General features: G+C 44.4%; 1 protein-coding gene across 1 annotated transcript in view; it reads left to right on the top strand.

Moving 5' to 3' along the window:
• Positions 1 to 492: 492 nt before the first annotated feature.
• TACR1 (tachykinin receptor 1) overlaps positions 493 to 27,580 on the top strand; it is a 93,289-nt gene continuing 66,201 nt past the window's right edge. Inside the window, exon 1 of the mRNA XM_030551931.1 lies at positions 493 to 1,223. Coding sequence (XP_030407791.1) covers positions 679 to 1,223 — 545 coding nt within the window. The 5' untranslated portion in view covers positions 493 to 678. The remainder of the gene's footprint in view (positions 1,224 to 27,580) is intronic.

The raw sequence follows: 27,580 nt of genomic DNA on the forward strand, positions 1-27,580 counted from the left end.
TGCCAGAGCTGCCCGTGGCGGTCACATCTGGCCAGGTGTTGCACCGCTTACTACTACTCCCCCAGAGAGGGTGGTAGAGACCAGATTTAGGAACCAGCAGCCACCTCTGCCCAGCTAATGCAGCATGAGGCTGAACCAGGTTTCTTCCTCCAAGGATTAGCTGGCGGAAAGACCCGATTTCAGCCTGCCGAATCTGGCTGCCTCCAAACTGCATCGAAACCACCCAGCCAAGCGCTGCAAGAACCGGCTTCGCGGCACCCCGATCAAGCCACATTCGGGTTCCGGATCCCCAGATCCTGACGCCTCTAGCAGGATCCTGGTCGAGCGAGCTTTTCCCCTCGCCCCTGGCTGGCTGCGGGGAAGGTCCCCTCCAGAGGTGATGCCCGCGCGGCCACATCTGCCCAGCTGCTGCGCCGCAGCTGGGAGGGAGGGTTCTGAGCGCCGGCTCTGCCCAGCTCCCCTGACGTGTCAGCGGTGCCTATATAAAACCCCTCTCAAGCCCAGCCCGGCGCTGGGACTCGGAGGGAGAGGTGATGAGAAACAACTCCACTACCTCTCCCTGCGCATAGCTGTAGCTTGATCAGCGACTGAGATAGCTGTCTGGTTTCCTTTGGAGAACAATCAGCCACGGAGGCAGGCTCCAGAGACAGAATTTACAGATGTGCCCCACAATGACAGATGTGCTACAGCTGTAGCCGACTCCCTCTCGCTCCACCTAACCCAAACCTTCATGACCAGTTGCCATCTGGCTCTAGCACCGCTGGCCAAGGAGGACTCTCCCCCACACACCGCATTTTCTTGGAGCGGAGGAGAGAGGGGAAGATGGATGATGACTTGTATGCGGAGGAGAACATAACCTATCTATTGTCCCACAACAGGTCTGTCAATGAATCCGATGCCAACCAGTTCGAGCAGCCCGCTTGGCAGATCACCCTCTGGGCTGTCGCCTACTCTCTCATTGTGATCGTGGCGGTGGTGGGAAATATCGTGGTGATGTGGATCATCCTAGCGCACAAGAGGATGAGGACGGTGACCAACTATTTCCTGGTGAACCTGGCTTTTGCAGAAGCCTCCATGGCCGCCTTTAACACCGTCGTCAATTTCACCTATGGCATCCACAACGAGTGGTACTATGGGCTGCTCTACTGCAAGTTCCACAACTTCTTCCCCATCGCCGCAGTGTTTGCCAGCATCTACTCTATGACAGCCATCGCCGTGGACAGGTGAGGCCAGTTGGGATTGCCAAGGAGCATGAGCCAGAAGGGCTGCGTGAGTAGGGTGGTGGTAGGAAGGGGCCCAGGAGTTGGTGGTGGGGTTCTCAACTACAGGCAACAGTCACCACCTCTGTTTTCAGAGCACGGGCGGATTTTTTTTTAACCCGGTCCTTGCTCCTCTTTAGTTAACAGGTCATAAAACATAAGGCTGCAGGCACTAGACTATAAAGACCTCAGTCCAACCTGCCTGGCTATAATTCTGCAGCAGTCCAGTTTTGAGGCTCTGGATGGATCTGGGAGAGGGGGGAAATCAGGATATGTGAAAGAGCTGGCTCCTGGGACATGAAAAAAATAAGAGCATTTATTATTCAGTTCCCTAGCGTTTGGGGCTCTCACACTTTATATGATAAAGTTCTGTAGTTCAGTAGCTCTCAACCTTTCAGGAGTCTGATATGTCTTGTGTACCCCACCTTTCACCTCACTTAAAAACGACTTGCTTACAAAATGAGAGCTAAAAATACAAAAGTGTGACAGCCACAATGTTAGTGAAAAATTGCTGATTGTTACCATATAATTATAAAATAAATCAACTGGAATATAAATATTGTACTTACATTTCAATGCATAGTATATAGAGCAGTATAAACAAGTCATTGTATGACATTTTACTTTTGTACTGATTTTGCTAGTGCATTTTCTGTAGCCTGTTGTAAAACTGGGCAAATATCTAGATGAATTGATGTATCCCTGGAAGACCTCTGCGTACCCCCAGGGGTACATGTACCCGGGTTGAGACCCATGGCTGGAGTTCCTTCTGCTGCCTTAGCATTCTGTTGATTTCTCCTCCCCAAATATGGCAAAAGAGATAATGACCAGTTTTTTTAAAAAGCACTAGAGATAAGAGATAACTCCCTCCCCCACCCAGCCTGATAATTCTCTTCAGGAAAATGCTGTTAGCTTAATGAAAAGGTCTGTTTTAATTGAGCCCCAGAGAAGCCTGTGGCTATTTTATTTTCTTTTTTAATCAGAGGAAATCTATAGTCTTTCCCTCTACAATTTCACTTCACTGTCTCATTTAATTTTCCTGATTTCCTCATTTCAGACTAAAATCTATATTTAAAACAGCGTGGTATAATCCAATTACATGAGATATATTTATAGTTGAACATGCATGAGATATCTATGGGCCAGATATGATAGATCTTAACCATATTCCTGATTTTAGTTGGAGAAAGCCTATTTAAAGACCTCCAGTATTTAACCCTCTGTCTGGAAAAGGTTCTATTCAATATTTGCTGCTTTATATTGTTCTGAGACTGACTTGTGCAAATTTTAGAGCTGAGTACAAATGTGTTAACTAAAGGCAACTGGATTGTTGAAATAACGTTACTTTGATTACAAAGTTGGGGATGGAAAATGCTATTATCTATCACTGTTCTGTTTGTCCTGTGATTTGTGCAGCTCATAGTGAGTGATGGATACACCTGTTTTCTCTGTGGCTTGCCAGCACATACCAGCCTCTCGCTTACATTTTGTTCTCAGAACACAAATTCAGCAACCAGCCAATGTGTTGCTGAGGCAAGGAAGCAAATGTCCAGACTAGCACTTAGGGTTTAAACGCAGGTCAGTGGAGGGATGAATTGTGATCTAGTGGTTAAAGAAAAGGACTAGAGGTTAGGACTTAGATTCATAGATTCTAGGGTCAGAAGGGACCAATGTGATCATCTAGTCCGACCCCCTGCACAAAGCAGGCCACAGAACCCTACCCATCCAGTTCTATAACAAACCCCTAACCTATGCCTGAGTTATTGAAGTCTTCAAATTGTGGTTTGAAGACCTCAAGCTGCAGAGAATCCACCAGCAAGTGACCCATGCCCCACGCTGCAGGGGAAGGCGAAAAACCTCCAGGGCCTCTGCCAATCTGCCCCGGAGCTGAATTGGATTTTGCTTTAGAAGATTTTTTTACTGACTTGCTCTGTGACTGAGGGCAAATCAGAGCCTGTCTCTGCCTCAGTTCACTCCTTTCTAAAATGCTGATACATTTTATTTGTTGGTACTTCCTAGAAAATGTTGTGATTCTTTGCTGACACTTGGTATCTAAAATTCAATATATAGAGAGAGTGATGTTCTAGAATTTCCCTCTTTCTGTTCTTTTTCCTCATCTGCACGTTCTGCAGTAATTAGAATCGAGATCAAGTAAGATTATTTTTTTGCTGAGGGCATGTTGGCTAACTTGTTAGAATTAGACTGACTTGAAAAGTAAAATGCAAACTGTTAATGGAAATTTCTGAAGGCAATTGACAGTGATGTCATTACTCATTCATCTACAGCTTGTGAAATGTAGTTTAAGACTTGTTAGCTTGTTTTTAATGATGAGGAGACGGGAAGTCATTGACAAGTTTAATCTCTTTATCATGCCGGGCTTGAGAGAATGAGCCTGATTCTCCTCTCACTTTTCCCTGGAGTAAATCCAAAGTAACTCCGCTGAACTCAATGGAGTTACACTGGTGGAAATAAGAGGAGACTCAAACCCCAAATGGCAACGCCACCTGCAATTAGGAAAACATTATCCTAAGGCAGTGGTTTTCAATCTTTTTTAATTTGCAGACAGCTAAAAAAATTGAATGGAGGTGTGGGCCCCTTTGGAAATCTTAGTCTGTGGACCTTCAGAGGTCCATGCATCACATGTTGAAAAATCACCCATCTACGGTAATGACAACCATAGTCTGTGGCCCTGCAGGCGTCTGTGGGCCACAGGCTGAAAAGCACTGTCTTAAGATCATAGTTGCTCTGCATGGAAAATGAAGATCCCATTGCATTTTCTGCAGAAGAAGATGGGTTTTGTTTGCCCTGAGATCTTTGCCCAAATTCCTCCCTCCCCAAATATTATGTAGTTCGTGGTTCTCCTCCATCTCAAAAGTATCTGTATTTCAGGGGTGTTGTACCTACAGAGCAACACTGTGGAAAGAGATCCTTTGGCTTCAAAGCATTATAAATGTGACGCTCTAGTAGTAGCTTGTTTTTTCAGTTAGTGCACAGTTCTCAAATAACCATTGACTGCAAAGATAACTAGTTTGTAAAGAGAACCTTCCTAAAGAAAACTGGAAAATCTGCACTACTTGCCAATGAGTATTTTCAGTGAACGGAACACAAGTAGGTTATTGGAGGCCTGGGGCTGAACATCTGTTGAATTAACATTCCAGACTTTGACACACACAAATACTATAGAATTATTTCTGGACTCACTTTTGTTTTGGAAAGACAAGTTTTGGAGCTCCGCACAGCTCATGTTCACATCCTGAAGAAGAGCTTGTCTCTGTTACCCACAGAAGTTGGTTCAATAAAAGATATCATCTCACCCACCTTGTCTCTTTCATATCCTGGGACCAACATGGCTACAACAACACTATAAACAATCATGGGATCTTGTCAGTTGCTTAATCTAGCACTCAGATAGTGGATCTAAATTTCAAGAGCTCCTAAGTGACTTAGCAGCCTGCATCCCATGACTTGTAATAAGACTCAGGCCATGTCTACACTTGAGAACTCAGAGCAGCATAGCTGTACTGATACATTTGTGCCAAGAGCGGATTTACCATGAAACAAACTGTGGGGTGGCATGGGCCCCCAAAAATGCAGGACAAATATCTGACACTCTGCCCCCGAGTCCCGGCCAGCAGTGCAGCAGGGCTCAGACAGACAGGCACGATGCCTGCATGCCATGGCTGGTGGCCCCATGCTGCTCCCGGAAATGGCTGGCAGGTGGCACATCTCTGTGTGCCCCTGGCGGGGGTGGAAGGCAGTGTACGGAGCAGTGCACCGAGACCCGCTGCCCCCTCCCCGTAAGGGGAGTGCAGAGACTGCCATCAGCAGGGCAAATGCAGTTTCCTGCCCACTCTGCCTTCCTCCCTCCATGCTGCTTTGCTCCCAGAAACAGCTGGCATGTCTCTGCAGACCCTGTGTGTGTGTGTCTCTCTCTCTCTGTGCGCTGCCACCACCCCTAGTACTAACTGTGCAACTCCCATTGGCCTGGAATTGCAGTCAATGGGAGCTGCGGGGGTGGTACCTGCAGGCAGTGGCAAGTGGAGATCCCCTGGACCCCCCTCCGCCTAGAACCCACTGCTGGAGGGGTGTGTGTGCTGATCACTTTGGGAGCTGCATCACCCAAAGTACGCAGCGCTCCCCTGCCCCCTCCAGCACCCCAACCCCCTGCCCTAATCAAGGTACCTCACTTTATTTTCTATTCCTTTCCATTACTTATAATATAGGAGGAGATAAAAGAGAATGTTCTTTTTCTTGGCTGGGTCCTGGGTGGGGAGGGGGTGAAAATGAAGCTGCGCACAGGGCCCCACTAACTCTAAATCTGCCACTGCTCTGTGCCACTGTAAGAGCTCCCATGTAGCCAGTCTATGCCGACAGGAGAGAGCTCTCCCATTGATGCAATTAACCCACTCCTAATAAGTAGTGGTAGCTATGTCAGCAGGAATGCGTCTCCTGCTGACTTAATGCCATCCACTCCGGCGCTTCTGTCAGGGTAACTTATGTTGCTCAGGGGTGTGTTTTTTCACACCTTGCCCTGGGCAACAAAATTTATACTGACAAAAGTGTTGGTGTAGACATAACCTTAGTCTCTCAAGTACTTAAATCACTTTCCAAAAAGGCTCTTGGGCTCTTAAGGTGCTGTTGAAAATTGTACCTGGTAGCTTGCTAAATAACTAATTAAATTTAATGTACAGAAAATCTAGTGCATGTGGTATCAGTATGTATGTTCTTAGGTGCTGCATCACACAAGAATTAGGCTCAGGCAGTTCGAAGATAACGTGTGAGTTGAGGGAAAAAAGATACTGATCAAGGAAATCTGCAATGACAATAGGCAAATACAGTAAAGGCCGCAGTATTACAGAATAAGATGCTGAGGGCAGTGAATTATCTGATTCATTTGTTGATGCCAAATCTCACATGAGTTATTGTTCTTTGGAATGTGGATTCAGGGTAGCCTCTGTTTCTTTTTTCCCTTTGGTCGAGAAACATGGATAACACTACAAAATCACTTGTTATCTTGCGATTGGATCTAGCATCAGTAATTAGATGAAATGGTGGGTGGATGAAAACATTCATCTACTTCAGCCAGGTATTTCAATCCAGACTTGTGTGCTTGAGGAATCAGTTTTGAGTGTTGTGTGATGTTTCAAGACAAGAGCTTATCGCGTGGATTAAATTAAGTATCTCATTCCAGTAAGGGCTAGGACAAATGCTTCCCAATAAAACCGCAAACCTAAAGATAGCCCATGCATCAAGGATGAAAACATGTACCGGAATTCCACGTACCCTATAAGATCGACACAACCAGCGCCAGCTATGTAGTCTCAGCAAAGCAAGGGATGGTTTACAGCTAGGAAAATACACTTGAAATCAACTTATTTTCAGTAGATGCGGGGGGGGGGTGTGGAATAAAAATGTACAGAATTGAATATGGTTTATATACCCCAAGTGGAGTGATTCATCTCTGTCTGTAACTTGGATATGTAATCTAAAGGATGCTTGGCGTATTAGCCATCAAGTTGATCACAAGAACACTGCTTTACAAAAAGCTGTTCAGTCTATTTCAAAATGTGCCCTCTGTAAATAATTTCTATACCACACTTGCCAGAGGATGCGAAATTGTCTTCTAAAGAATGAACAAACCCTATGCGACAGTCAATCAGCAAACATTTTACAAGCTATGATGTTTATGTAAAATTCATGCATAATAGAACTTAGGTATACAGAACCCCAACTGTCAGGGTGGTTAAACACTGGAATAAATTGCCTAGGGAAGTTGTGGAATCTCCATCTCTGGAGATACTTAAGAGTAGGTTAGATAAATGTCTATCAGGGATGGTCTAGACAGTATTTGGTCCTGCCATGAGGGCAGGGGACTGGACTTGATGACCTCTCGAGGTCCCTTCCAGTCCTAGAGTCTATGAGTCTATGAAAGTGGATTGTGCAAGTCGCTTTAAAAAAAAATATTTACTTGCAAATATAGTGCCTGTTTTTTTTAGAGGTGCCAAATTTCTAGTATAAGTTAACGGGAGCTGCAGGTGCTCTGAAAAAATCAGGCTGATTATCATCTCCCGTGGAAAATATCTTCAAGTGCCACAGCGTTACAGCAAGGCTCGGAGCTAATTGTTACAGCAGATAAGGAGGCCTGTTCCTGAAAGGTAATAGTGCATTCTTAACTGCTGCCAAATTTAAGGGAATTGAGACCACTCAGCGCTACACAGGATTGGGCAGAAGCATTGCAAGGGCTCCACAGATACCTCCCTTTAGATTTTTGGTAAGAACCTGCTGCCCAAGTCTGGTGCTGTGCAGCATTTCATTTCTATGCAACTGGGAGCACAGTAGTGCTTGCTATCTGCACAGTCATTTCCCAGATTCCAGTTTAAAATTCTTCCAGTGACGGAATTCAATACCAGGTAAATTAGTTAAAATGATAATTACAGACGGAATTATAAACACCGAGCTAGGAAAGGACAAGCCAGCACGGCTCCTGCCTAGAAAAATAATGCTTCTTCAATCTATTATGTGAGCTAAGAAAGCCCTGGTTCTCCTTTACTCACTAGTTAATACAGTTTATTTTGTCTTTTTAAAAGTCTTTGACAAAGTCCCTCAGAAACAACTGTTACATCAGATGGTGAGAAGTAAACTACCACCATGAACTAGAAACTGGCTGAGATGAAAGGAAAGAGTAGGAATAAGTATATGGCATCAGTGGTCAGTTTTCAGCATGGCTACAGGTTTGTAGCAGAAGGTCTCCAGGCTCTGAACTCAGATCAGTGTTTCAGTTTATTGGTCTGGAAGATAGGTGAGGTGGCAATGCTTGTACGTGACAATAATTTGGATTCTAATTCTAGTGTGTTGAAAACAGTGTTAAAATTCTCCTGGGTTTTCCTGGGCCTGCTTGCAGGCTAGGGGACTTTATACAGAAGTGTGCAATCTAGGTCTTCAGCAGTCAGTTTGCAAAGAGCCAGTCTAGTTCACCAGTGGAGGAAGGCAGAGAGGTAAGTTTCCCCTCCCCCCACTTAACTTCCAGATACTCTACAAGGAAGAACCCGCAATGGGAGGAAAATGGCACATTGCCAATATCACTGCTAGCTCTTCCTCTGACTGCACCTGTGGGGGTCCTGGCCAGACAGGCTTCCTGACTCTGGATATTTCTGCCTAGGACCTTGTTTCGACTTGCTGGGAATGCAACCTGCATGCCCCTACCAATGAAAGCCAGGCTGGGGGAACCATCTTGTGAGAAAGGTGTCTGTTGGTGGAGTCCCTCCAGAAGCAGGTAAGAGCTGCAGGAGGAGGTGGCTCATCTGCGCAGCCTCCAGGAGCGCGAGGATTTTATTGGCAGGATGCACCTGGAAACATCTGGAATAGAGGATGCTAGCTAGCCACAGATGAACTACAGTGGCACAGGAGTAGGTAGGAGAATCGGTTGCTCTATGGGGAAGAAACTGGCTGCTGGCTCACTCAGCAGTAGACACTGTTGCCCCCCACCGCCGGGTCCCCTGTCCACTGAGGTGAAGAACTGGTATGTTGTACTGGCAACAGGAGGACAGGAGCAGATCCCAGTGGCTGAGTAGGAGCTGCCACCTGTCCCCAAGGCTGGGAGATCATGACCACTACATCCAACAGGAAGCAACATAGGGTGCTGCTGGTCAGGGACTCCCTTCTGGGGTGGTCAGAGGCATCCATCTCCTGACCTGACATCCTGGGAGATCTGTGCTTGCTTGGAACCCATGGCTGAGACATTACAGAAAGGTTGCTGAGGCTTATCCATCCCTCTAGCTACTACTCCATGCTACTCATCCACATAGGCACTGATGATACTGCCTGCTATGACCCTGAGCCAATCAGCTGTGACTACAAGGCTCTGGGAGTGAGCATGAAAGGGCTGGGGTGCAGGTGGCTTACCCAGTTGAGGGTAAGGGTCCAAGCAGGGACACACGGCTACAAGATGGTGTTGATGGGAGGACTTTGGCTTCTGAAACATGGGATGCTGTTTTGGGAAGGAGGTCTGCTGGAAGAGATGGGGTCCACATAGTGCTTAATTTGTAATGAAATAGGTGCCAGGGCTCAAGCAGTTTTTTTTTTGCATTCATAGCTGATGAAGCAAGCCCAGTTTGTAAGCACCTAGAGTATAACAGGGTTACAAGTAATAGCCAACGTGTATTTGCTAAGAGCAAACCATGGCAAAACAACATAACCTAACAAATTTCTTTGGAGGTAGCTGTGTATTTATACACAACTGATGCACTCTGCTTGCTCTTGTAGTTCTGTCTTGTGACACTCTTTGTGCTGAAGTTTTTATACCCCTCAAAGACAAGGTATACACCACCTGCTGCTAGCATGTGTTCAATGAGACTCTTAAATTGGTCAAAAATTCCTTAACGATACTGCGTACTAGCCAATGTACTGTCCAAAGAACTGAAGAACCATCAATGACTGTGCAGGTAACTTCTTGTGAAGTATGTATACTTGACACTTCTGTCTGCAGCTGCTTCTTTAGGTTTAGGTTAGTGGTTCATCTTTGACAGGGCCACTGGCTTAGTGGATTGGGCGAAGTTGTAGACGTGATGTATCTTGATTTTAGTAAGGCTTTTGACACAGTTGCATGTGACATTCTCATAAGCAAACTAGGAAAATATGATCTAGATGAAATTACTATGAGGTAGATGCAAAACTGATTGAAAGACTGCGCTCATAGAGCAGTTATCAATGGTTCACTGTCAGACTGGAGGGATGTATCTCGTGGGGTTCCATAGGGGTCTGTCACTATTCAATATTTTCAATTACTTAGATAATGGAGTGGAGAGGTTGTTTATAAAATTTGCAGATGATGCCAAACTGGGAGGGGTTGCAAGCACTTTGGAGAACAGGATTAGAATTCAAAAGGACCCTGACAAATTGGAGAATTGGACTGAAATCAACAAGATGAAATTCAATAAAGACAAATGAAAAGTACTACCTCTAGAAAGGAAAAATCAAATGCACGACTACAAAATGGGGAGTAACTGGCTAGGGGGCAGCACTGCTGAATAGGACTCGGGGGTTACAGTGGATCACAAATTTAATACAAGTCAACAGTGTGATGTAGTTGTGAAAAGGTTGATGTCACTCCAGGTTGTATTAATGAGAAACTGCTGAACTTGAATTAATATGCAAATTAGACATTATCATTTTAGGCTTGAATAGAGACTGGGAATAGCTGAGCCATCACACATATTGAATCTATTTCCCCATGTTAAGTATTCTCACACCTCTTGTCAAACTGTCTGTAATGGGCTATCTTGATTATCACTTCAAAAGTTTTTTCTCTTAATTAGCCTCTTAGATTTGGTAGGACAACTCCCACCTTTTCATGTTCTCTGTACGTACATATATCTCCTCACTATATGTCCCATTCTATGCATCCGATGAAGTGGGCTGTAGCCCACGAAAGCTTATGCTCAAATAAATGTGTTAGTCTCTAAGGTGCCAAAAATACTCCTGTTCTTTGTTTGTATTAACAGGAATGTTGTATGTAAGAAATGGGAAGTAATGGTCTTTTTCTACTAGGCACTGTGAGGAAGCAGCTGGAGTACAGGGTCCGGTTCTGGGTGCCACACTTTAAGAAAGACGTGGACAAATTGGAGATAGTCCAGAGGAGAGCAACAAAAATGTAAAAAACAAACAAAAAAGTTGAAAACCTGACCTGTAAGGAAAAGTTTTAAAAAAATAAAATCCTGTAGTTCCTTCTGTTGTTTCTGTACTGGCTCTGCAGGACTGAGGGTTTGTTTACACTACCCGCCGGATCGGCGGGTAATGATCGATCTATCGGGGATCAATTTATCGTGTCTAGTGTAGATCCCCGATAGCTCTGCTGTCTACTCCTGTACTCCATCGTGGAGAGAGGTGGAAGTAGAATCGATGGGGGAGTGGCGGCAGTCGACCCTGCGCCGTGAGGATGCTAGGTAAGTCAACCTAAGATACGTTGACTTCAGCTATGCTGAAGTCGACGTATCTTAGGTCGATCCCCCCCAGTATAGACCAGGCCTAAATGAAGGGAAAAAAGACACTTATTTCTGTCAGTGAAGTAGTCAGCTCTGACTCTGAATACACATAGGGTGCAATTGCCTCCTGTGCAGAAAGCCAGTAGAAGACCTATGCACCACTGAAGTTCTATTTTGAGGACTTAGGTGGTGCAAATTTGTGCTGGCCTTGTGCACAGGAGTAAATTTCACCTAGGGAGCATATTTGAGTAGGATTTCCAATCATTTTTCTGAATATTTTGAGGTTTATTAACTTCAGCTCCGTTCCAACTCCTTTGTCCACCCACCTGCACACCCTGCTGTCACACTCGCTTTCAGTTTGACCCCCCCGTGCTGTCATGGGATGTGCTGGAATTCAGCAAGCAAAATGAGAGGGCCATTAATGTCATACTATGCAGCTAAGTGAGAAGTTTAAAGGCTCTTCAATGTGCAAACAGCAATCAGAGAGGAAACAGTAAATCTGGATAAACCTTTATTCCACCTATATGGCTAATAAAATTGTTACTGCCTGCAATCAGGAACTGAGGCTTCATTTTTTTGTTTGCATTGTTTGAACCAAAATGCACAAATACAGACTGGGGGATAACTGACTCAGCGGCAGCACTGCTGAGAAAGATCTTGGAGTCATGGTGGATCACTATCGCTATATGAGTCAGCAATGTGGTGCTGTTGAAAAAAGCAAATGAAATTTTGGGTGGGATTCACAGCGGTATAGCATACGAGTCATGGGAGATGATAGTACCGCTCTACCTAGCGCTTCATTAGGCTTCAGCTGTGTCTGATTTTAGTCACCAGTGTATAGAACGGATGTAGAGAAACTGGAAAGGATCCAGAGGCGAGCAACAAAGGTGATCAAAAGGATGGAACACAAGCCATATGAGCAAAAGATGAAGGAATTGGGCATGTTTAGTTTGGAAAAGAGGAGATTATGGGTGAACATAATAACGATCTTCAAATACTTGAAAGGCTGCCATAAAAAAGTTGTTCTCTCTTGCCACAGAGGGCAAAACAAGAGGCAATGGGTTCAAACTACAGCAGAGCAGATTTAGATTAAAACTCAGGAAAAACTTCCTAACTGTAAGAACAGTAGGACAAGGAAACAAACTGCCTAGGGAAGTCATGGAAGCTCTTTCATTGGAGGTTTTCAAAAAGAGACTGGGTAGTCTTGGATGGTTTTGACACAACAAACCCTGCATCTTGGCAAGGGGTTAGACTAGATGACCCTTGCAGTCCCTTCTAACTCTATGGTTCTATTATTCTATGACTGACTATGCAATTAAGTCAGTAACTGATTGCACCTTTGAAATCTCTTTTCTCAATCCCTATACACTTTTAAATCGGTGTGTGACACATCACTTTTTCTTAGCCATAAAGCCCCCTCTTTTGACTGTTTAGCTTTCAAAGGCACTTTAATGAGGTACGTTTGAATCATGTAGCAACGTGGGTTTTATTAGGCCTCTCTCTAAAATGCAACATACCGTCTGCACACAAGTAGCTGGGCTAATCTTGTGATTCAGCTGAATGTCAAATGTTTAATAATGAAATCATAGATGATCTTGCAGATTCTTTGAAAGGTGATAGATTCATCTGGCTGTAATTTGACGTAATTTGTCACCCTTGACATGTTTAGTTAGTCATTGTAAGCCTCTGCGTAGCTCCTTTATCATCATGTCTTCATCAGTTTTTATTGTCAATCTGAATAGCACATAGGGCAAAAGATTGCAGTTGCACAGGTGCTGGAACTAGGGGTGCTGGAGGTGCTTCTGCACCCTCTGGCTTGAAGTTATTTCCATCATATCTAGGGTTTATAGTTTGGTTCAATGGCTCTCAGCATCCCCACTATACAAATTGTTCCAGCACCACTGAACACTGGTTCTATAAGCATGTAACACAAAGTGTATAAAGGCCATAGATGGAGAGGATGGGGTTAAAGGAATCCAAAGAGGGGTAACAGAATTAAACTGATCATAGGACAGAAGGGGCCATATGTTCTAGCTGCTTTATGCCATTTGCCGTATGGAGCAGCTGTAAACACTGTTTAACCTGCTGGAGTATTGCAAAGCAGCCAGAGGCTACTGGTGAATCTGGACTAAGGACCATAGGAGAATTCCTAACTATTAAAGTAATGTCTAAACTGCAATGTAAGCCCAGGATTAGTGGGATTTGAGTCAGCAGGTCTGTGTTAGGGAACCCTGGAATTGAATGTCTACATCGTATTTTAATCCAAGGTTAAAAATTTTCTGACCCATGCTTAAACCTAGGACTCCAGTATCCACACTTGCAGTGTGCAGACCCAAGTCAAAGTAACCATATTCCTGAGGCCTGACTGCCACACCCCTCTGACATGTAGCCACTCTAGCCGTAGGAACATAGTGCACTGTGGGAAGACTTTACTGCCCGCCCTGCACATTGCCAGGAAGCACCTCGCTTTGCAAAAGGCTTGATGGGTTCACTTTCCATTGCAGACCCAGGAGGCTCTCTGATAGTGTGCTTACAGATTGGTAATCAGGAGAGAATGGGTTAAATGCTGACCAGAGCTGTGCCATATGCCAAGTGTGTGTGCCGGGGGGCTTACATTTTCAGTAGTGTAGATTGCAGATTGTTGGGATAGACAGGACGACAGAAGTTGTCCCATGTTCCAGATGGCTCCAGGAACTTGAGTCAAGCAGGGCTACGGCTACACTGCTAAGTAACAGGGCTCAGACCCTGGGTTCTGGCCTGACTTGAGAATGGATCCCCCAGCCCTGCAAGGTCCTGGAACTCTGAGTCCAAACCAGGGTTAGCGCAACTGTAGTATAGATGCAATGGTGGGGGGAGAAGGAGGAATATAGCCTTGAGCCCAGGCTCAAGCATGGGCTTACACTGCAGCAAAGACTTACAATTAGGATAACGGAGATGAGATTTGTGAGAGAAACAAAGCTGTGTTGGCTGGGGGCTGGAGAAGGTCACTTAACCAGGCTTTCTTCTAAGCTTTGTGGTTCAGCAGACACCCAGCAGCCCACTGACCAGAACATCCACACACCACAGAACTAGCTGGGAGTCAAAAAGGGCCCAGCAGGATTACAGCAGCTAGACACTCAGTCTCCAGGGCTACAGGATACAGACTAGAAAGGGCAAGGGATAGGGCCAGATCACTCTGCTAAGTGAATCTTCTCTCCGCTCTAATCAAGGTTCTGCTATGCTGATTCCTCATCTAGCTCCCCTTCTGCTTTCTGAGCAGTCACCCCTCCTCTTTTAGGGGAAGGGGGTCAGCACTTGGAAGAAGGAATCCCTAGATCCTGGCTTTGGCTGGGCACTGCCAGAGGACTTTGCTTCTGAAGCCAGATCACCTGCAGTGGTGCATCTGCAGGGCACTGTGTCGCACCAGACCACTGGCATAATTTGGCTGAGAAGCCAGCCTCGCTGGCCCAGGGAGGGTCATCCCAATGCCAGAGTGTTTCTGTACTCCAGCAGAGCTGCTCTACAGGTTCAGATGCGTCCTACCCTCCCCTGCTGCCAGTGTTGCAAGAAAAAAGAAAAAAAAAAAGAGGCCAGGCCAGGGTGTGTCTCTACTTCACATTGATCCTAGGCTGCATCTTCTACCCCTGGCAGCTATCATGGTATGTCTACAATGCAGCGGGTGGCAAGCCACTCAGCCCGGATAGACAGAGAGGCAATAGCTTGGCTTGAGCGAGTGTGGTAAAAATAGCAGCATGGGCGATGTGACATGGGTGGCGGCTTGGGCTAGCCACCTGAGCCCAAGCCCACCTGAGCCCCTGTGTCTGAGCTTGGATGCCTAGCCTGAGCCACTGCCCATGTTGCAATGTTCACACTGCTATTTTGAGCAGGTTAGCTTGTGCGGAGCTAGTGCAACTCTTCCTACCTAGGCTTGCATCCAACTCCACTGGAGATATACTGTTAATGGCTGGCATTAATTAAAGCCACCTTCCTTATGATTTTTTGGAAAAATCTGGTTAGGAATTATTGACCAAAAGCAATCTGTTTCCTCCTGGCCACTCTCATCAACCCAGGTAAAAGTGATTTTCTGCAAAAGAAATGGATTTTAAGAGTCATACTTAAATGTTACCATACCATTACCATGGTATCTGAGCATCTCACATCATTACTGTGGTTATCCTCACAATGTAGTTGTAAAGCAAGAAAATGCCATTATCCCCATTTTACAGATAAGGCTACTGAGGCCCAGATTTATTAAGGTATTTAGGTACTTAACCCCTGGCCTACAGAGTCTGGGAGTTGCCCAAAGTCACACAGTCAATGAAAATCAGGAACTTGAACCTGGATCTCACATGACTGACGTTAGCACCTACCATCTGAGCCATCTTTCCTCAAATTCTAAGGGCAAATCCTTTAATATGTCAAGATGGGTTGAAATTTTAGTCCTACCAAAACTGACAGCATTCTCCAGACAAAAAAGAACAATAAACACCCACACCCCAAAAATCACTACACCCCAAGCAGAGACGCCTATAAATGGAGTTGAGATGATGCTTCTATGGAGACCACCAAGGACTTTCATTTTGGCAGTCAGATTCGTAGGGATTTTAAAGTATCACATCAAAGGGAAGAGGACACATCGAACATCATCAGAGGGGGTAGAGAATTAAAGGACACTGCTGGCATTACAGCAAGATGTGGAAATGCATCGACAAACTCTCTGAAAGCAAGGCTGAGAGAATTAAAGCCTTTCTGTAGAGCTGTCAATTCAAAGAGATTCCTGTGAATGAGGAAGTTACCTGGGCAAACTTTACCCATTGTAAAGGAATTGATGGATGACCTGGGAAAGCGTGAGGTCTGTTTTGTCTGATAGCAGCTGTGAGGAGGAGACTGAATGTTATTTTCAAAAGTGGAATGAAGGAACATGGAGTGAATCTATCAGGCTTCCAGGCTGTCTGCCAGTGATGAGCTCCTTCTCCTTGGACTCTCTATGTAGCTATGAGCCAGCAAACAGCATGTAAACAGTGGAACATTTCACAGAGTAATGAGTAGAGACAGAAGGTTATCTACAGCCCAGGGAGCCAGGAAGTTGAATTCCAGTTGTGGTTGTGACACTGACCCCCAGAGGGCCTGATAGAATGTTGGCTTAAGTGACTTGCCAAAAGCCGTAAGTGGTGCTAAATTTTGAGTTCTGCAAACTGTTGGATGCCCAGCTTGAGACATCTAGAGGCTGATTTTCAGAGGTGTTCAGCACCGGTAGGTACAATTGACTTCAGCTGAAGCCATATGCGTTTAGCACTTCTGAGAATCAGGCTCCAAGTATTTGGGTTTAAACACCCAAAAGTATAAGGCCACTTGGAAAAACTTGGCCTAAAACTCTACCTCCATTTTCCTGTCTATAAGATGGGGCTGTTACTAATTGTCTACCTCAAATAAGAGCAGCTAATCCTCACTTTTTCTACCAGTAATTAATTATGATGGGGAAATTAACAGGCTAGGTTTAAAAACCCTGGCTCAAGAACCGAAGCCGAGCAAGGGCGGGAAACTCAAAGCTCTGGACAGAATATTTCCAAACAAAAAAAGTGTCTGACTGCAATAATTGAACAGCATAATCAGCAGATGAGCACGAACTTATTAGGGATCAGCTGTGGGCTGCAGTTTCTTTATACAAATAAGTTAGATAATAGTATTTGCACAGAAGATCTTGAATTTTAGATGATATAGGAACCATGATGCAAAACAAATAAAAATCCATAATTAAATGGGTACACAATCAGATTGTATTATCACATATGTGTTTTGGAGCTAAAGTGAATCCTCTTGTACTAACTGCTTTACTTTGCTCCTGCCCACAAATCTGATCCACTGAATAGGCATGAAATTTTGGCAGTAAAGATCTGTTGTAGTTAGTACAATACAGTGTGCCGCTGCTGAAAATAACCTTTTAAAATCTTGTTTAAGCTGTATCTGTCACATACTTTAAACTTGTCCTTGGCTTCTGAACACCTGAGTAATACATTGCACTGCAGCATGTAAGTGCTGTGACTGAAAGTGATGTGTAAAATTGAAAGTGAAAACACTTCATTTTCTTTTCTTCCCCACCCGTCTAAAATAACCTCTAGTGATATGCCTTGCATCTACTCAGCTGGGATTTATTTTAAGAGTCAGAATCTTTTACAGACGAAAGTGCCTGCAGGGGCATTCAGTACAGCTAATATTCTGAGTGCAAAATAACAGAGATGTTTGCAAACTTTTCAGAAAAAATCTCAGGTCACTTTTGCTGGTATGTAAATATTCATTTCTGTAGGGAGGTCAGGAGAACGTCCCTGAGAGCAATGGCAAATTGCTGTTGAGCAGAAAATGCTGCAACATATTGGTTAGGGAAGAGGTTTGAGGAAATGGCACAAATATCCCCTACAGCTGCTTTATGAATCGGCTTCAATGAAAGCTCAGTATCAGTCAGATCTCATTGCTTGAGGAAGAAAATAGAAATGAAAGCAGGCAGCATTGATGTTACTTCAGAGAGCAGCTGTACTGTCATTCGCGCTGGCTTTGAAAATGCTGTTTCACGTATTTCAGATTGTGTGCCTTGCAGAGACACACAGAGCAGAAGAATGGAATTACACCAAGAATAGGAAAGCCATCCTTAGTTAAAAAGCAAATGAGGCACTAGATTAAGTATGGAGCAGGGATTTGTACAGATGACTTTGACAGGCTTCTGTGAAGATCTTTATTTTCGCCTGTAGCTTCAGCAGCTATATCCCTTTGATAGCCACCTTAAGGTGGCTGAGAGATGGAACAATACGGCCATACCTTGAAGATATGGAAATCAAACAGAGGCAATCTGTCGTGAGCTCTTGAGTTCCTTGAACTTAAGATACTGGGAGGCAGGGAGACCAGCAGAATGCAAGAGTTTTGGAGCAACCCCAGTCTTAAGCTTATTCTGTTAAATACTAACTATGGAAGTTGTAAAGTATCAACAGGCCAGGCTGTAATCAGGGATGAAGCCTGTGGTCTAGTCCCTGGGATTATGTATGGCAGGGAGATGTGTATAGATGGCACTTGCAGGCTTCTATAGAGGCCCTTACATGTTTCTGAACTCTGGCTAGATGACATTCCTGGGTTGACTTTGGCACAGTTGGTACCAGCTAATTGTAAGCATTCAACATCCGTGGTGCTATTGGCTTTGGAGTCTCTAATGCCACCTCCGTCCATTTACGTGAGTCATCAAGTATATCAGAACCAGATGTCGCAACCTAACCCCATTCTGAGACTTTCATGAGACAAATGCAATGGATTCCATTCCAGTTCTGGGGTAGGAGCATTATGCACCAGTAACGAGTAGAAAGGAGAAAAATGTGAATTTTTGTTACTTTGACAAGGTACGTGCAATGGTGCAAAAATCTCAAAAACTAAATCACATCTTTCTGTTTGGATGCCAACAATGCAGAGCTATCACCTCTACTGTGTGCATGTATTCTTCCCCTGCCTCGTTCTAGAATTACAAACCCATTCAAGGAGCACAGGGTAAGAACTCCAGCTGAAAATAAAGAGATTAGAAGGATAAAGCAATTGACTTTTGGCAAGGGAATAAACTCAACAGATGGAACGAACTCCAATGGACACAGAAAAAGAGCTGGAATATGTGAGCTGCATAAGACCTAGGTTACTAGTTGAATCTAATGAGAAGACCTAGTTCTCAATAAAGAAACGTGTCAGGGAGAATAGGAAATTTGTGGGGGATTGTTTTGACTCACTGAAGCTTATCTCCAGTAGTATAAATACCATACAAAGAATTCATAGAAAAAATCATTCACAGTCTTGGGAACATGTCCACAGTCACTCTCTGGTTAAAGGTTTTCTCTTTTCCTTTACATGCATATTTATAAAAATCCATGTTAATAAGCATGACACCTTTTTCGTATTTATCTGCGGTTCAGAATGCACTGTAGGCTGATAATCCAAAAGGTCTTTTGTGAATCCAGATGAGGCTGTGAAGGTACCTTGCTGAAGTAAAGAAAATTCTCATTTTTCTCCTTTCTACTCTTTATTGGTGTATAATACAGTCTTCTTTTTTGTGGCACAAAAGTCTGGAAAACTAAATCACAGCAGAGAAGAGGGACCAGGGTTGTCGATACTTCACTATGTGTCAGATACTTGCTCAAGGGTGGAAATTGGATCCAAGTTCTGCTCTCTAACTACTGAAGATACGACACTAGGTCTGTTGCATCCATTTGCAAACACTTGATTCAAGAAGAATAAGTAGCTCAGTTGCCAGCAAGGATGAAACTGGCTCCCTTACGTGCTTTCATTCAAAGGCATTCCAAATCTTTCATTTCCACTGTAAAAATTTGTATAGGGTACCATGGACAGGGGAAAGTAAAAAGTTTGCCAGAGTTAGAAGGTCCCAAATCAGACCCACTGAGCAGGATTCCTTCAAACTTTGGATCTAATGTTTGACTCTTATGTAGCCCTTGGAGATCTGCTGTTGAAAAGGAAAGTCTGTAAAATGAGGAGTGTGATACTGATCGGGAAACTGAGCCACCAAGAGAAAGTGTCTTGCTCAAGATCATGCAGCAGGTCACTGGCCAAACTAGCACTGAACCCAGGTCAATGCCATCTTGACTGACTCCTGCTGACTTACTACGTCCAGTCTTCAAGTTTGCCCCTTAATGAAGCAGCAGCTAGTTATGAACATTTGAGCTGATGGCTCTGGCCAATCCCTTGTTAAGGCCAAAACCTTCTGGAGAGTGGCCACTAATTTTGAATGCCTCAACTTTTAGGAGCCCTGGGGCTCATCTGCAGAAGTGTTGATTAGCCACAGCTTTGGTTAGAGCGGTGGCTGCTCAGTACTCCTGAAAAAATCAGGCCTATGGTGTCTGAAGCTAGGCACCTAAAAAGCTGTAGCACCTAAAATCTCTGGCCACTCCAGGAAACATTGGCCTATGACCTTTGGAAATGATACTATACAAATCAGAGTGCAACAGATGAGCTGCATGCTGGCAGGCAGAAACTAAGATGCATACACAGACCTCCATGATCATGTGATGCCTGGAGTGCTTGGCATCAAAAAGCCCATTGCGTAATCACACATGTAGAAAAGAAAGCCCCTGTTTCTCATCTGAACATGTGCATTCATAACAAACAATACTGCATAGCATCCATACAGTGCTTTTTCACACCCAGATCTTAACATGCTTTACAAGGGGGGATGTGAATATTTGTGAAGAGAGTTAAGATTATTGTGGTTGCAAAGCAAGTCAATGGGAGATTTGGAAATAGAACCTGGGAATCTTGATTCTTGGCTTTAGTCTCAATTGCCATACTGTCCATATTCACTCTCCAGCAAATGTTTGAAATTTTAGCCTATGCTTTAACAATTGGTGGTTTTGGGGGGCGGTATTTTGGGGGAGGGGGAGAGGAAGAGGATGGTAGTGGTATCTTGTTTTTTTCCCTTCATTGGAATATAGGGGAGTAATAGTGTCAGTGGTCCTTATTAATTTATGGCTTGGACACTGGTCCATGTATTTTTAGATTGTAAGCTCTTTAGGTTAGAGGCTGTCACTGTCTATATGTCTAGAGAGCACCCAGTACAACAGAAGCTATGCTGTTTTACAATAGCTGGAGATCTGGTCCTTTTTCTCTCTCTCTGGGGGCAGGGTTGTCCTGTGTCAAAGCAATATGCACAAACAAGCAGCGGCGTGTCTTGCCTCATTGTCACTGTTATGTTCAGAGGATACAGAGGTCAGCAATCCTTCTAGGCTGTAATCCAGACATTTGGTGAGCGGATATTAAGGGGCTAGAAGGGGGTCAGCTTTGCTATTAAACATCTGTTTTGGTGAAGATATATTACACCTAGCAGTTGCCTTTTGTCTGACACTGGAGTTGCTAGCTGTAGCAGCTGAGTATTTGTTCGCTGGTCCCTTCCTTGTGTGCCATAGTGTCACTTGGCTTTGACTATCCACTTTTATTTGTGCTTTTCTCTGAAGGCTCTACTTTGCTTTGCCAAACTGCAAGCCTTTCCTTGCTCCCTTCGCCCAGAGCTGGTCAGTAAAGACTCCTCTGAGCATGACAGGACACTGAAGTTCTACTAGGTTTGCTCTTTCTCTTTTCTCTGCAAGGGGGGATATGATAGAGGTGTATAAAATCATGCGTGGTGTGGTGTGGAGAAAGTGAATAAGGAAAAGTTAGTTACTTGTTGTTATTGTTGTTCATCTCCCTGTTTCATCCCAAATTCCATTTTGGGGCAATGGCATCCCGCTGAACTGAAATTCCTCCTGGAGTTTTATTTGGATACAACATTCTTCTTTGTTTCCTGTCCTAAACTGTTGTACATTGTCGCCGTATGCTGCTAAACAGCTGCTGTATTTCAATGGTTGGTGCAATCATCCTTTATATATAGCACATATATTAGGCCTGGTCTACACTACACGTTTATACTGAATTTAACAGCATTACATCGATTTAACTCTGCACCCGTCCACACAACGAAGCCCTTTACATCGATATAAAGGGCTCTTAAAACCGATTTCTGTACTCCTCCCTGATGAGGGGAGTAGCGCTGAAATCAGTATTGCCATGTCGGATTAGGGTTAGTGTGGCTGCAATTCGACAGTATTGGCCTCCGGGCGGTATCCCACAGTGCACCATTGTGACTGTTACGGAAAGCAATCTGAACTCGAATGCACTGGCCAGATAGACAGGAAAAGCCCCGCGAACTTTTGAATTTCATTTCCTGTTTGCCCAGCGTGGAGCTCTGATCAGTACAGGTGGTGAGGCAGTCCCAAATCCAAAAAAAGCTCCAGCATGGACCGTGCAGGAGATACTGGATCTAATTGCTGTATGGGGAGACGAATCTGTTCTATCAGAGCTCCGTTACAGAAGACGAAATGACAAAGCATTTGAAAAAATCTCCAAGCTATGATAGACAGAGGCCACAGCAGGCACTCAGCACAGTGCTGCGTGACAAGCGTAATGGAAAGCCAAAGAATCAAATGGATGCTCATGGAGGGAGGGAGGGGGGATTGAGGACTCCAGCTATCCCACAGTCCCCGCAGTTTCCAAAAAGCATTTGCATTCTTGGCTGAGCTCCCAATGCCTGAAGGATCAAAAACATTTTCCCGGGTGGTTCAGGGTATATGTCGTCAATTTACCCCCTTCTCCCCGCCACTCCAAAAGAAAAGGGAAAAAAATAATTTCTCGCCTTTTTTAATGTCACTCTATGTCTACTGCATGCTGCTGGTAGACGAGGTGCTGCAGCGCTGAACAGCAGCATCCTCTCCCCTCCCCGGTGGCAGACGGTGCAAAAAGACTGATATCCGTCGTCGTCATCATCATGACGTAAGTGTTCCTGGCTGGCCTTGGTGAGGTTGGCCGGGGGCGCCTGGGCAAAAATGGGAATGACTCCCGGTCATTCCCGGCAGATGGTACAAAAGGCTTGGTAACCATCCTCATCATAGCAGCTGGAGGCTGAGCTCCATCAGCCCCCACCCCACCTTTCATGTCTAATGAAGAATCTGTACTGCCTGGACTATCATAGCAGCGGGAGGCTGCCTCCCCCTCATTTTATCTCACTAAAAAGTCAGTGCTTCTTATTCCTGCATTCTTTATTACTTCATCACACAAATGGGGGGACATTGCCATGGTAGCCCAGGAGGGGTGGAGGAGAAGGGAAGCAACGGGTGGGGTTGTTGCAGGGGCACCCCCTAGAATGGCATCATCATTTCTGCGGGATCTCTGGGGCTCTGACCCCAAGCGGCTGTGCTCTCTGGTTCTCTAGTACACTTGCCCCATATTCTAGGCAGGACTGACTCTATTTTTAGATAAAACATAAAGGAGGGAATGACCCAGGGAGTCATTCCCATTTTTGTCCATGCGCCCCCGACCGACCTCAGCGAGGCCAGCCAGGAGCACCCATGACAGCAGCAGACGATCAAAAGGACTGATAACCGTCATCACCAATTTCCAATTGCAAACGGTGCTATAGCTGGTAACCGTCTCTGCTACCTTGCAAAGGCAAATGAATGCTTCTGTGTAGCGCTGCAGTACCGCCTCTGTCAGCAGCATCCCGCACACATACATTGATAGTGACAAAAGGCTAAACGGGCTGCATGGTTGCCATGCTATGGCATCTGCCAGGGCAATCCAGGGGAAAAGGGCGAGAAATGATTGTCTGCCGTTGCTTACAAAGAGGAAGGATTGAGTGACGACATTTACCCAGAATCCCCTGTGACACTGTTTTTGCATTGGGATCTCAAACCAGAATTCCAATGGGTAGGGGAGACTGTGGGAACTATGGGATAGCTACGGGATAGCTACCCACAGTGCAACGCTCCTGAAATTGACGCTAGCCTCGGTACATGGACGCACACCACCAAAATAACGTGCTTAGTGTGGCCACTTGCACTCGACTTTATACAATCTGTTTTAAAAAACCAGTTTATGTAAAATCAGAATAATCCCGTAGTGTAGACATACCCTTAGTGTGTGAAGCACTTCAGGAGCTTTTGGGATGAAAGATGCTTTATAAATGAAGATTTTATTATTAGATTCATTTTACCTCCATAGCGGTGAAAATAACTGCCTTCTGTTAGTTATCCAGAATGCTCTTGATTTCTAGATGCAAGGAATACATAACTATGCCACCCTGAATTTTATTTGTATTTAATAAACAAATGTATCCTCAGCTGTCCGGATGTAACCCTACACTCCAGGGATATTTTATTGTCATGGTAACAACTGAAAAAAAAACAATAAAATATTTCAATAATGGAAAACAGCATTGCTGACATAATTTTTTTTAAAGCAGGAAAATATCTGGCCTGATAGGTTGTGCACCCAATGTCAGTCCAGTTGAATTTAACATGGCAGACACAGGTGAATCCACTCTGGCTGCAGCTAGTTCCAGTGCATGTCTCTATGTGAGGATGGATTTCTCTGCAGCAGACTCCAGCCAGGATTCTGATGGCCAGATAGTGGTAACATCAACTTGTGAGCTGCTAGGTAGCCATTCATCTGGACTAGAGTATATGATTCTTGCTAAGCTTTTTAAAGTCATGCTTCAGTAGTGTATAGGGACTGTAGACTGGTTCTCCGCACAGGAGGAATTTCACCCTTGTTAAACAATAGGTTTGCCATCCTTCTAGGATTGTCCTGGAGTCTCCAGGAATTAAAGATTAATTCTTAATTAAAGAAGTCGTGTGATGAAACCTCAAGGAATATGGCCAATCAAAACTGGCAACATTAGTAAACAGCTGATCAGAATTGTGGGCAGGTCTTGAATTTTTCTTGACCCATCTGGTATAACTGAGATAAATGTACTTTACACTGTAATAAAAATGCTCTCTCTTCTTTACTTTGATATAATTATTGCTCAAACCATCTGATTTTGGGGCTTGTGCATATGGCATTTTGAATATAACGAGTTTCAAAAACACCCTATATAAATACAATACAAGCTGATAGCAATTAGAACTAGAACAGCTCAGATTTTGTCCTTTTGTATTGACAGAGAGGATGAGATGTAATTTTCCACACATGGTTGAAGAAAAACATACAATCTCCACCTCGTGACATGTACCCTTTCTCTCTGTTTAGCTGCCAAAGCAAATATTAAGTAGAGTCAAGGGAGACACAGCCAAGATAGAATATAATAAGCAGTTTTCAAATATGCTGTTTTGGTTCTGGATTCACAGCATCTCTCTTCCTCCATCCGTGGCTGGTAACATTCCCAGAGAAAACAACTGAATTTCCAAATACACACCATACATTGTTGGCAGCCTTTGGGATGAGATTTTGCCCTCAGCCAAATGCCAGCAAGTACCTGGGAACTTTCAGTGGAGACAGGGGTTGTTTGGCAGAGGAGGAATCTGTTAGCAAAGAAGCTGATGTGCTGCAGAATTTGTCTTGTGCTGCTTGCTCCTTTCGTGGTTTGGTCATGGGATGGGATGAGCAGAGACTAACACAGCTGTGAAACATACTCCTGTAATGTCTTTGAGGTGAGCAGAGTTCAGGGTGTTATTGACAGAGCTGTGTGAATAGCTAACTAATTTTTCAGTTCACTGGCCAAACCGAAAAAAAAATCAGGAAAGAAAATTCAGGGTGGACCTGAAATGAAAAGTTTTGGAATTTTTCAGAAAACCAAAAAAGGTGAAAAAAATTTAACTTCAGGTAGAACAAAACATTTTGCTCTCACTTTTTTTTTACTCTGAATTTTTTTTAATGAAATTGAAGTACCTTTCAAAATGAAAATCATCAACAAATTTAAACACTTTGTTTAAAAAGATCAATTAAATATTTAGATTTTTTCCAAATTTTTTTTAGGGAGAGGGAGCTGGATTTCCTGACCAAAACAATTCAATGAATTCAACACAAATTTGTGAAATGCTTCAGTTAACTCAAATCTGCATTTTCTGGGGGATGGGGGGGAGAGGAGGAAAAAAGTTTAGTCCAAAAGATTTTGCCAGCTCTAATTATTAATCAAGAGGGTTCCCAAGCAACCTTGTACAAAAAAACCCCGAGGGCCTGATTCTGCTCTGAAACTGCTGTAAATTCAGTAACTCCACCAAAGTTAGTGAGACTGATTTATACCTGTCTCGTCCAACGTGTAGCAAAATGGATGTGAAATGCTCCTGAATCAGAATTCTCCACTGCCTCACACGGAGGGTAGCATTTTACACCTCACTTTGTACAGGTGGAAACCACTCCTCGGGGGGAAGGCAGGGGTGAATCAATTTATATTGTTATAAGATAGAGAAGACACCAGCCCTGCGCAGAGCAGGTAACTTCTCATGCAACAGGAAGAAAGTATAACTAATAACATAGGTTTCATAGGGGATTTTGGGAAGTCAGGTAGAGTTCAATTGCTGGTGTGGTTTGCAGAGAGGGGTTGAAATATTCATGCTAATACAACAGATGCAGGAACCTTCCCCATAACTATACTGAGAAAGAGCCATGCTACACTGATTTTTCTCCCTTCTAAGCTGCTTTTAGAGCAACATATGGAATAGAGCAAAACCCTTTCTACTAAAAGTCCAGCATCCTCAGGGCACACAGGGAGATCAGTATCCTGGTACTGCACTCTGTAGTTTTACCTAAACCAAACAGTGCTGCACAAAGGTGTATGTTGGTTTTTAAACAACCCTGATTGAATATAGTGTTTTACCCACTGACAGGTTCTCTTCCCTTAAGGTGAAACTAAGGAAACCATTGGAAGTTTCATCTGTAACAAAGAGTCTCAACTGTACATCCCTTTAATAGGGCAGTGTCTTAGAGCAAACCAACAGGGCTGTGCACACAAAATTTAATGGGCTGGGACATGAACTAATAGTAGAATCATTAGCCTTCTTCTTAAATACTATTTTTCCTTATCAGAGGCTGCAACTTGTATTGTTGAGCTCAGTAAAAGGGCTGGTTCAATTTAAATTCTGGTTTCTGTCTTTGATCATGGCTTGACTCCCATTATAAACCCAGCCCTGTGAATAACTTTTGAATGCTGTTTTGTGCACGACAGCAAAGCTCCCTCTTGCCATGTGCTCTTCATGTAGGAAGGCTCAGGCTGAGACCCATGTCCACTTGAAGTAAGTTGGACAGCTGTGGATCTGTTCACAGAGGGGCCTATATCCTGTCTCCAACAAGCTCCGTCCTAGAGTTTGTCAACTGAGGAGCCTCACACCCCCTTTATCCCTCTTCTCAGACTTGGAGTGACTTCCTTATCTTGGAGTGAGGGTATTTCAGCCTCCCTACTCTCCCCTCAGGTCACTCCAAGGTCACTTGTTCACTGAGAACTGGAGGGAACCCACTAAGGGCTAGATAGAGAAGGAACCTGGGCTCCTAACTTGGGGTCATGAATTCCACTGGCCCGCAGGGCATCTAGGAGTTAGGCATTACAATGCTGAACCTTAAACGCCCATTGTGAATCTGTCTTACCACAGAACACGAAGCATCCTCCAGATACCAACCTGGGCTGGATTCAGACTGGGGAGCAACAAGTGAAGAGAATCATAGACTATCAGGGTTGGAAGGGACCTCAGGAGGTCATCTAGTCCAACACCCTGCCCAAAGCAGGACCAATCCCCAGACAGATTTGTATGCCAGTTCCCTAAATGGCCCCCTCCACGATTGAACTCACAACCCTGGGTTTAGCAGACCTATGCTTAAACCACTGAAAGGCTCTGTATCCTTTTATCCTCCCCTGAGCAGCAGCCCTTTCTCAAACTCTGCTAGGCTAGTTAAGAAGGGAAGCTGTGCTTTTCACACACAAACACCTTTGTGGTCCCTTGAGTACACACCTGTTCACTTCCATAGTGGGCTGGGGCACTAGTGCATTCAGACCTCACATTCACCCCCAGGGAGGGGTGCTTAGCC

Source organism: Gopherus evgoodei, chromosome 2 (assembly GCF_007399415.2).
Source record: "Gopherus evgoodei ecotype Sinaloan lineage chromosome 2, rGopEvg1_v1.p, whole genome shotgun sequence".
Classification (NCBI taxonomy): Eukaryota; Metazoa; Chordata; order Testudines; family Testudinidae; genus Gopherus; species Gopherus evgoodei.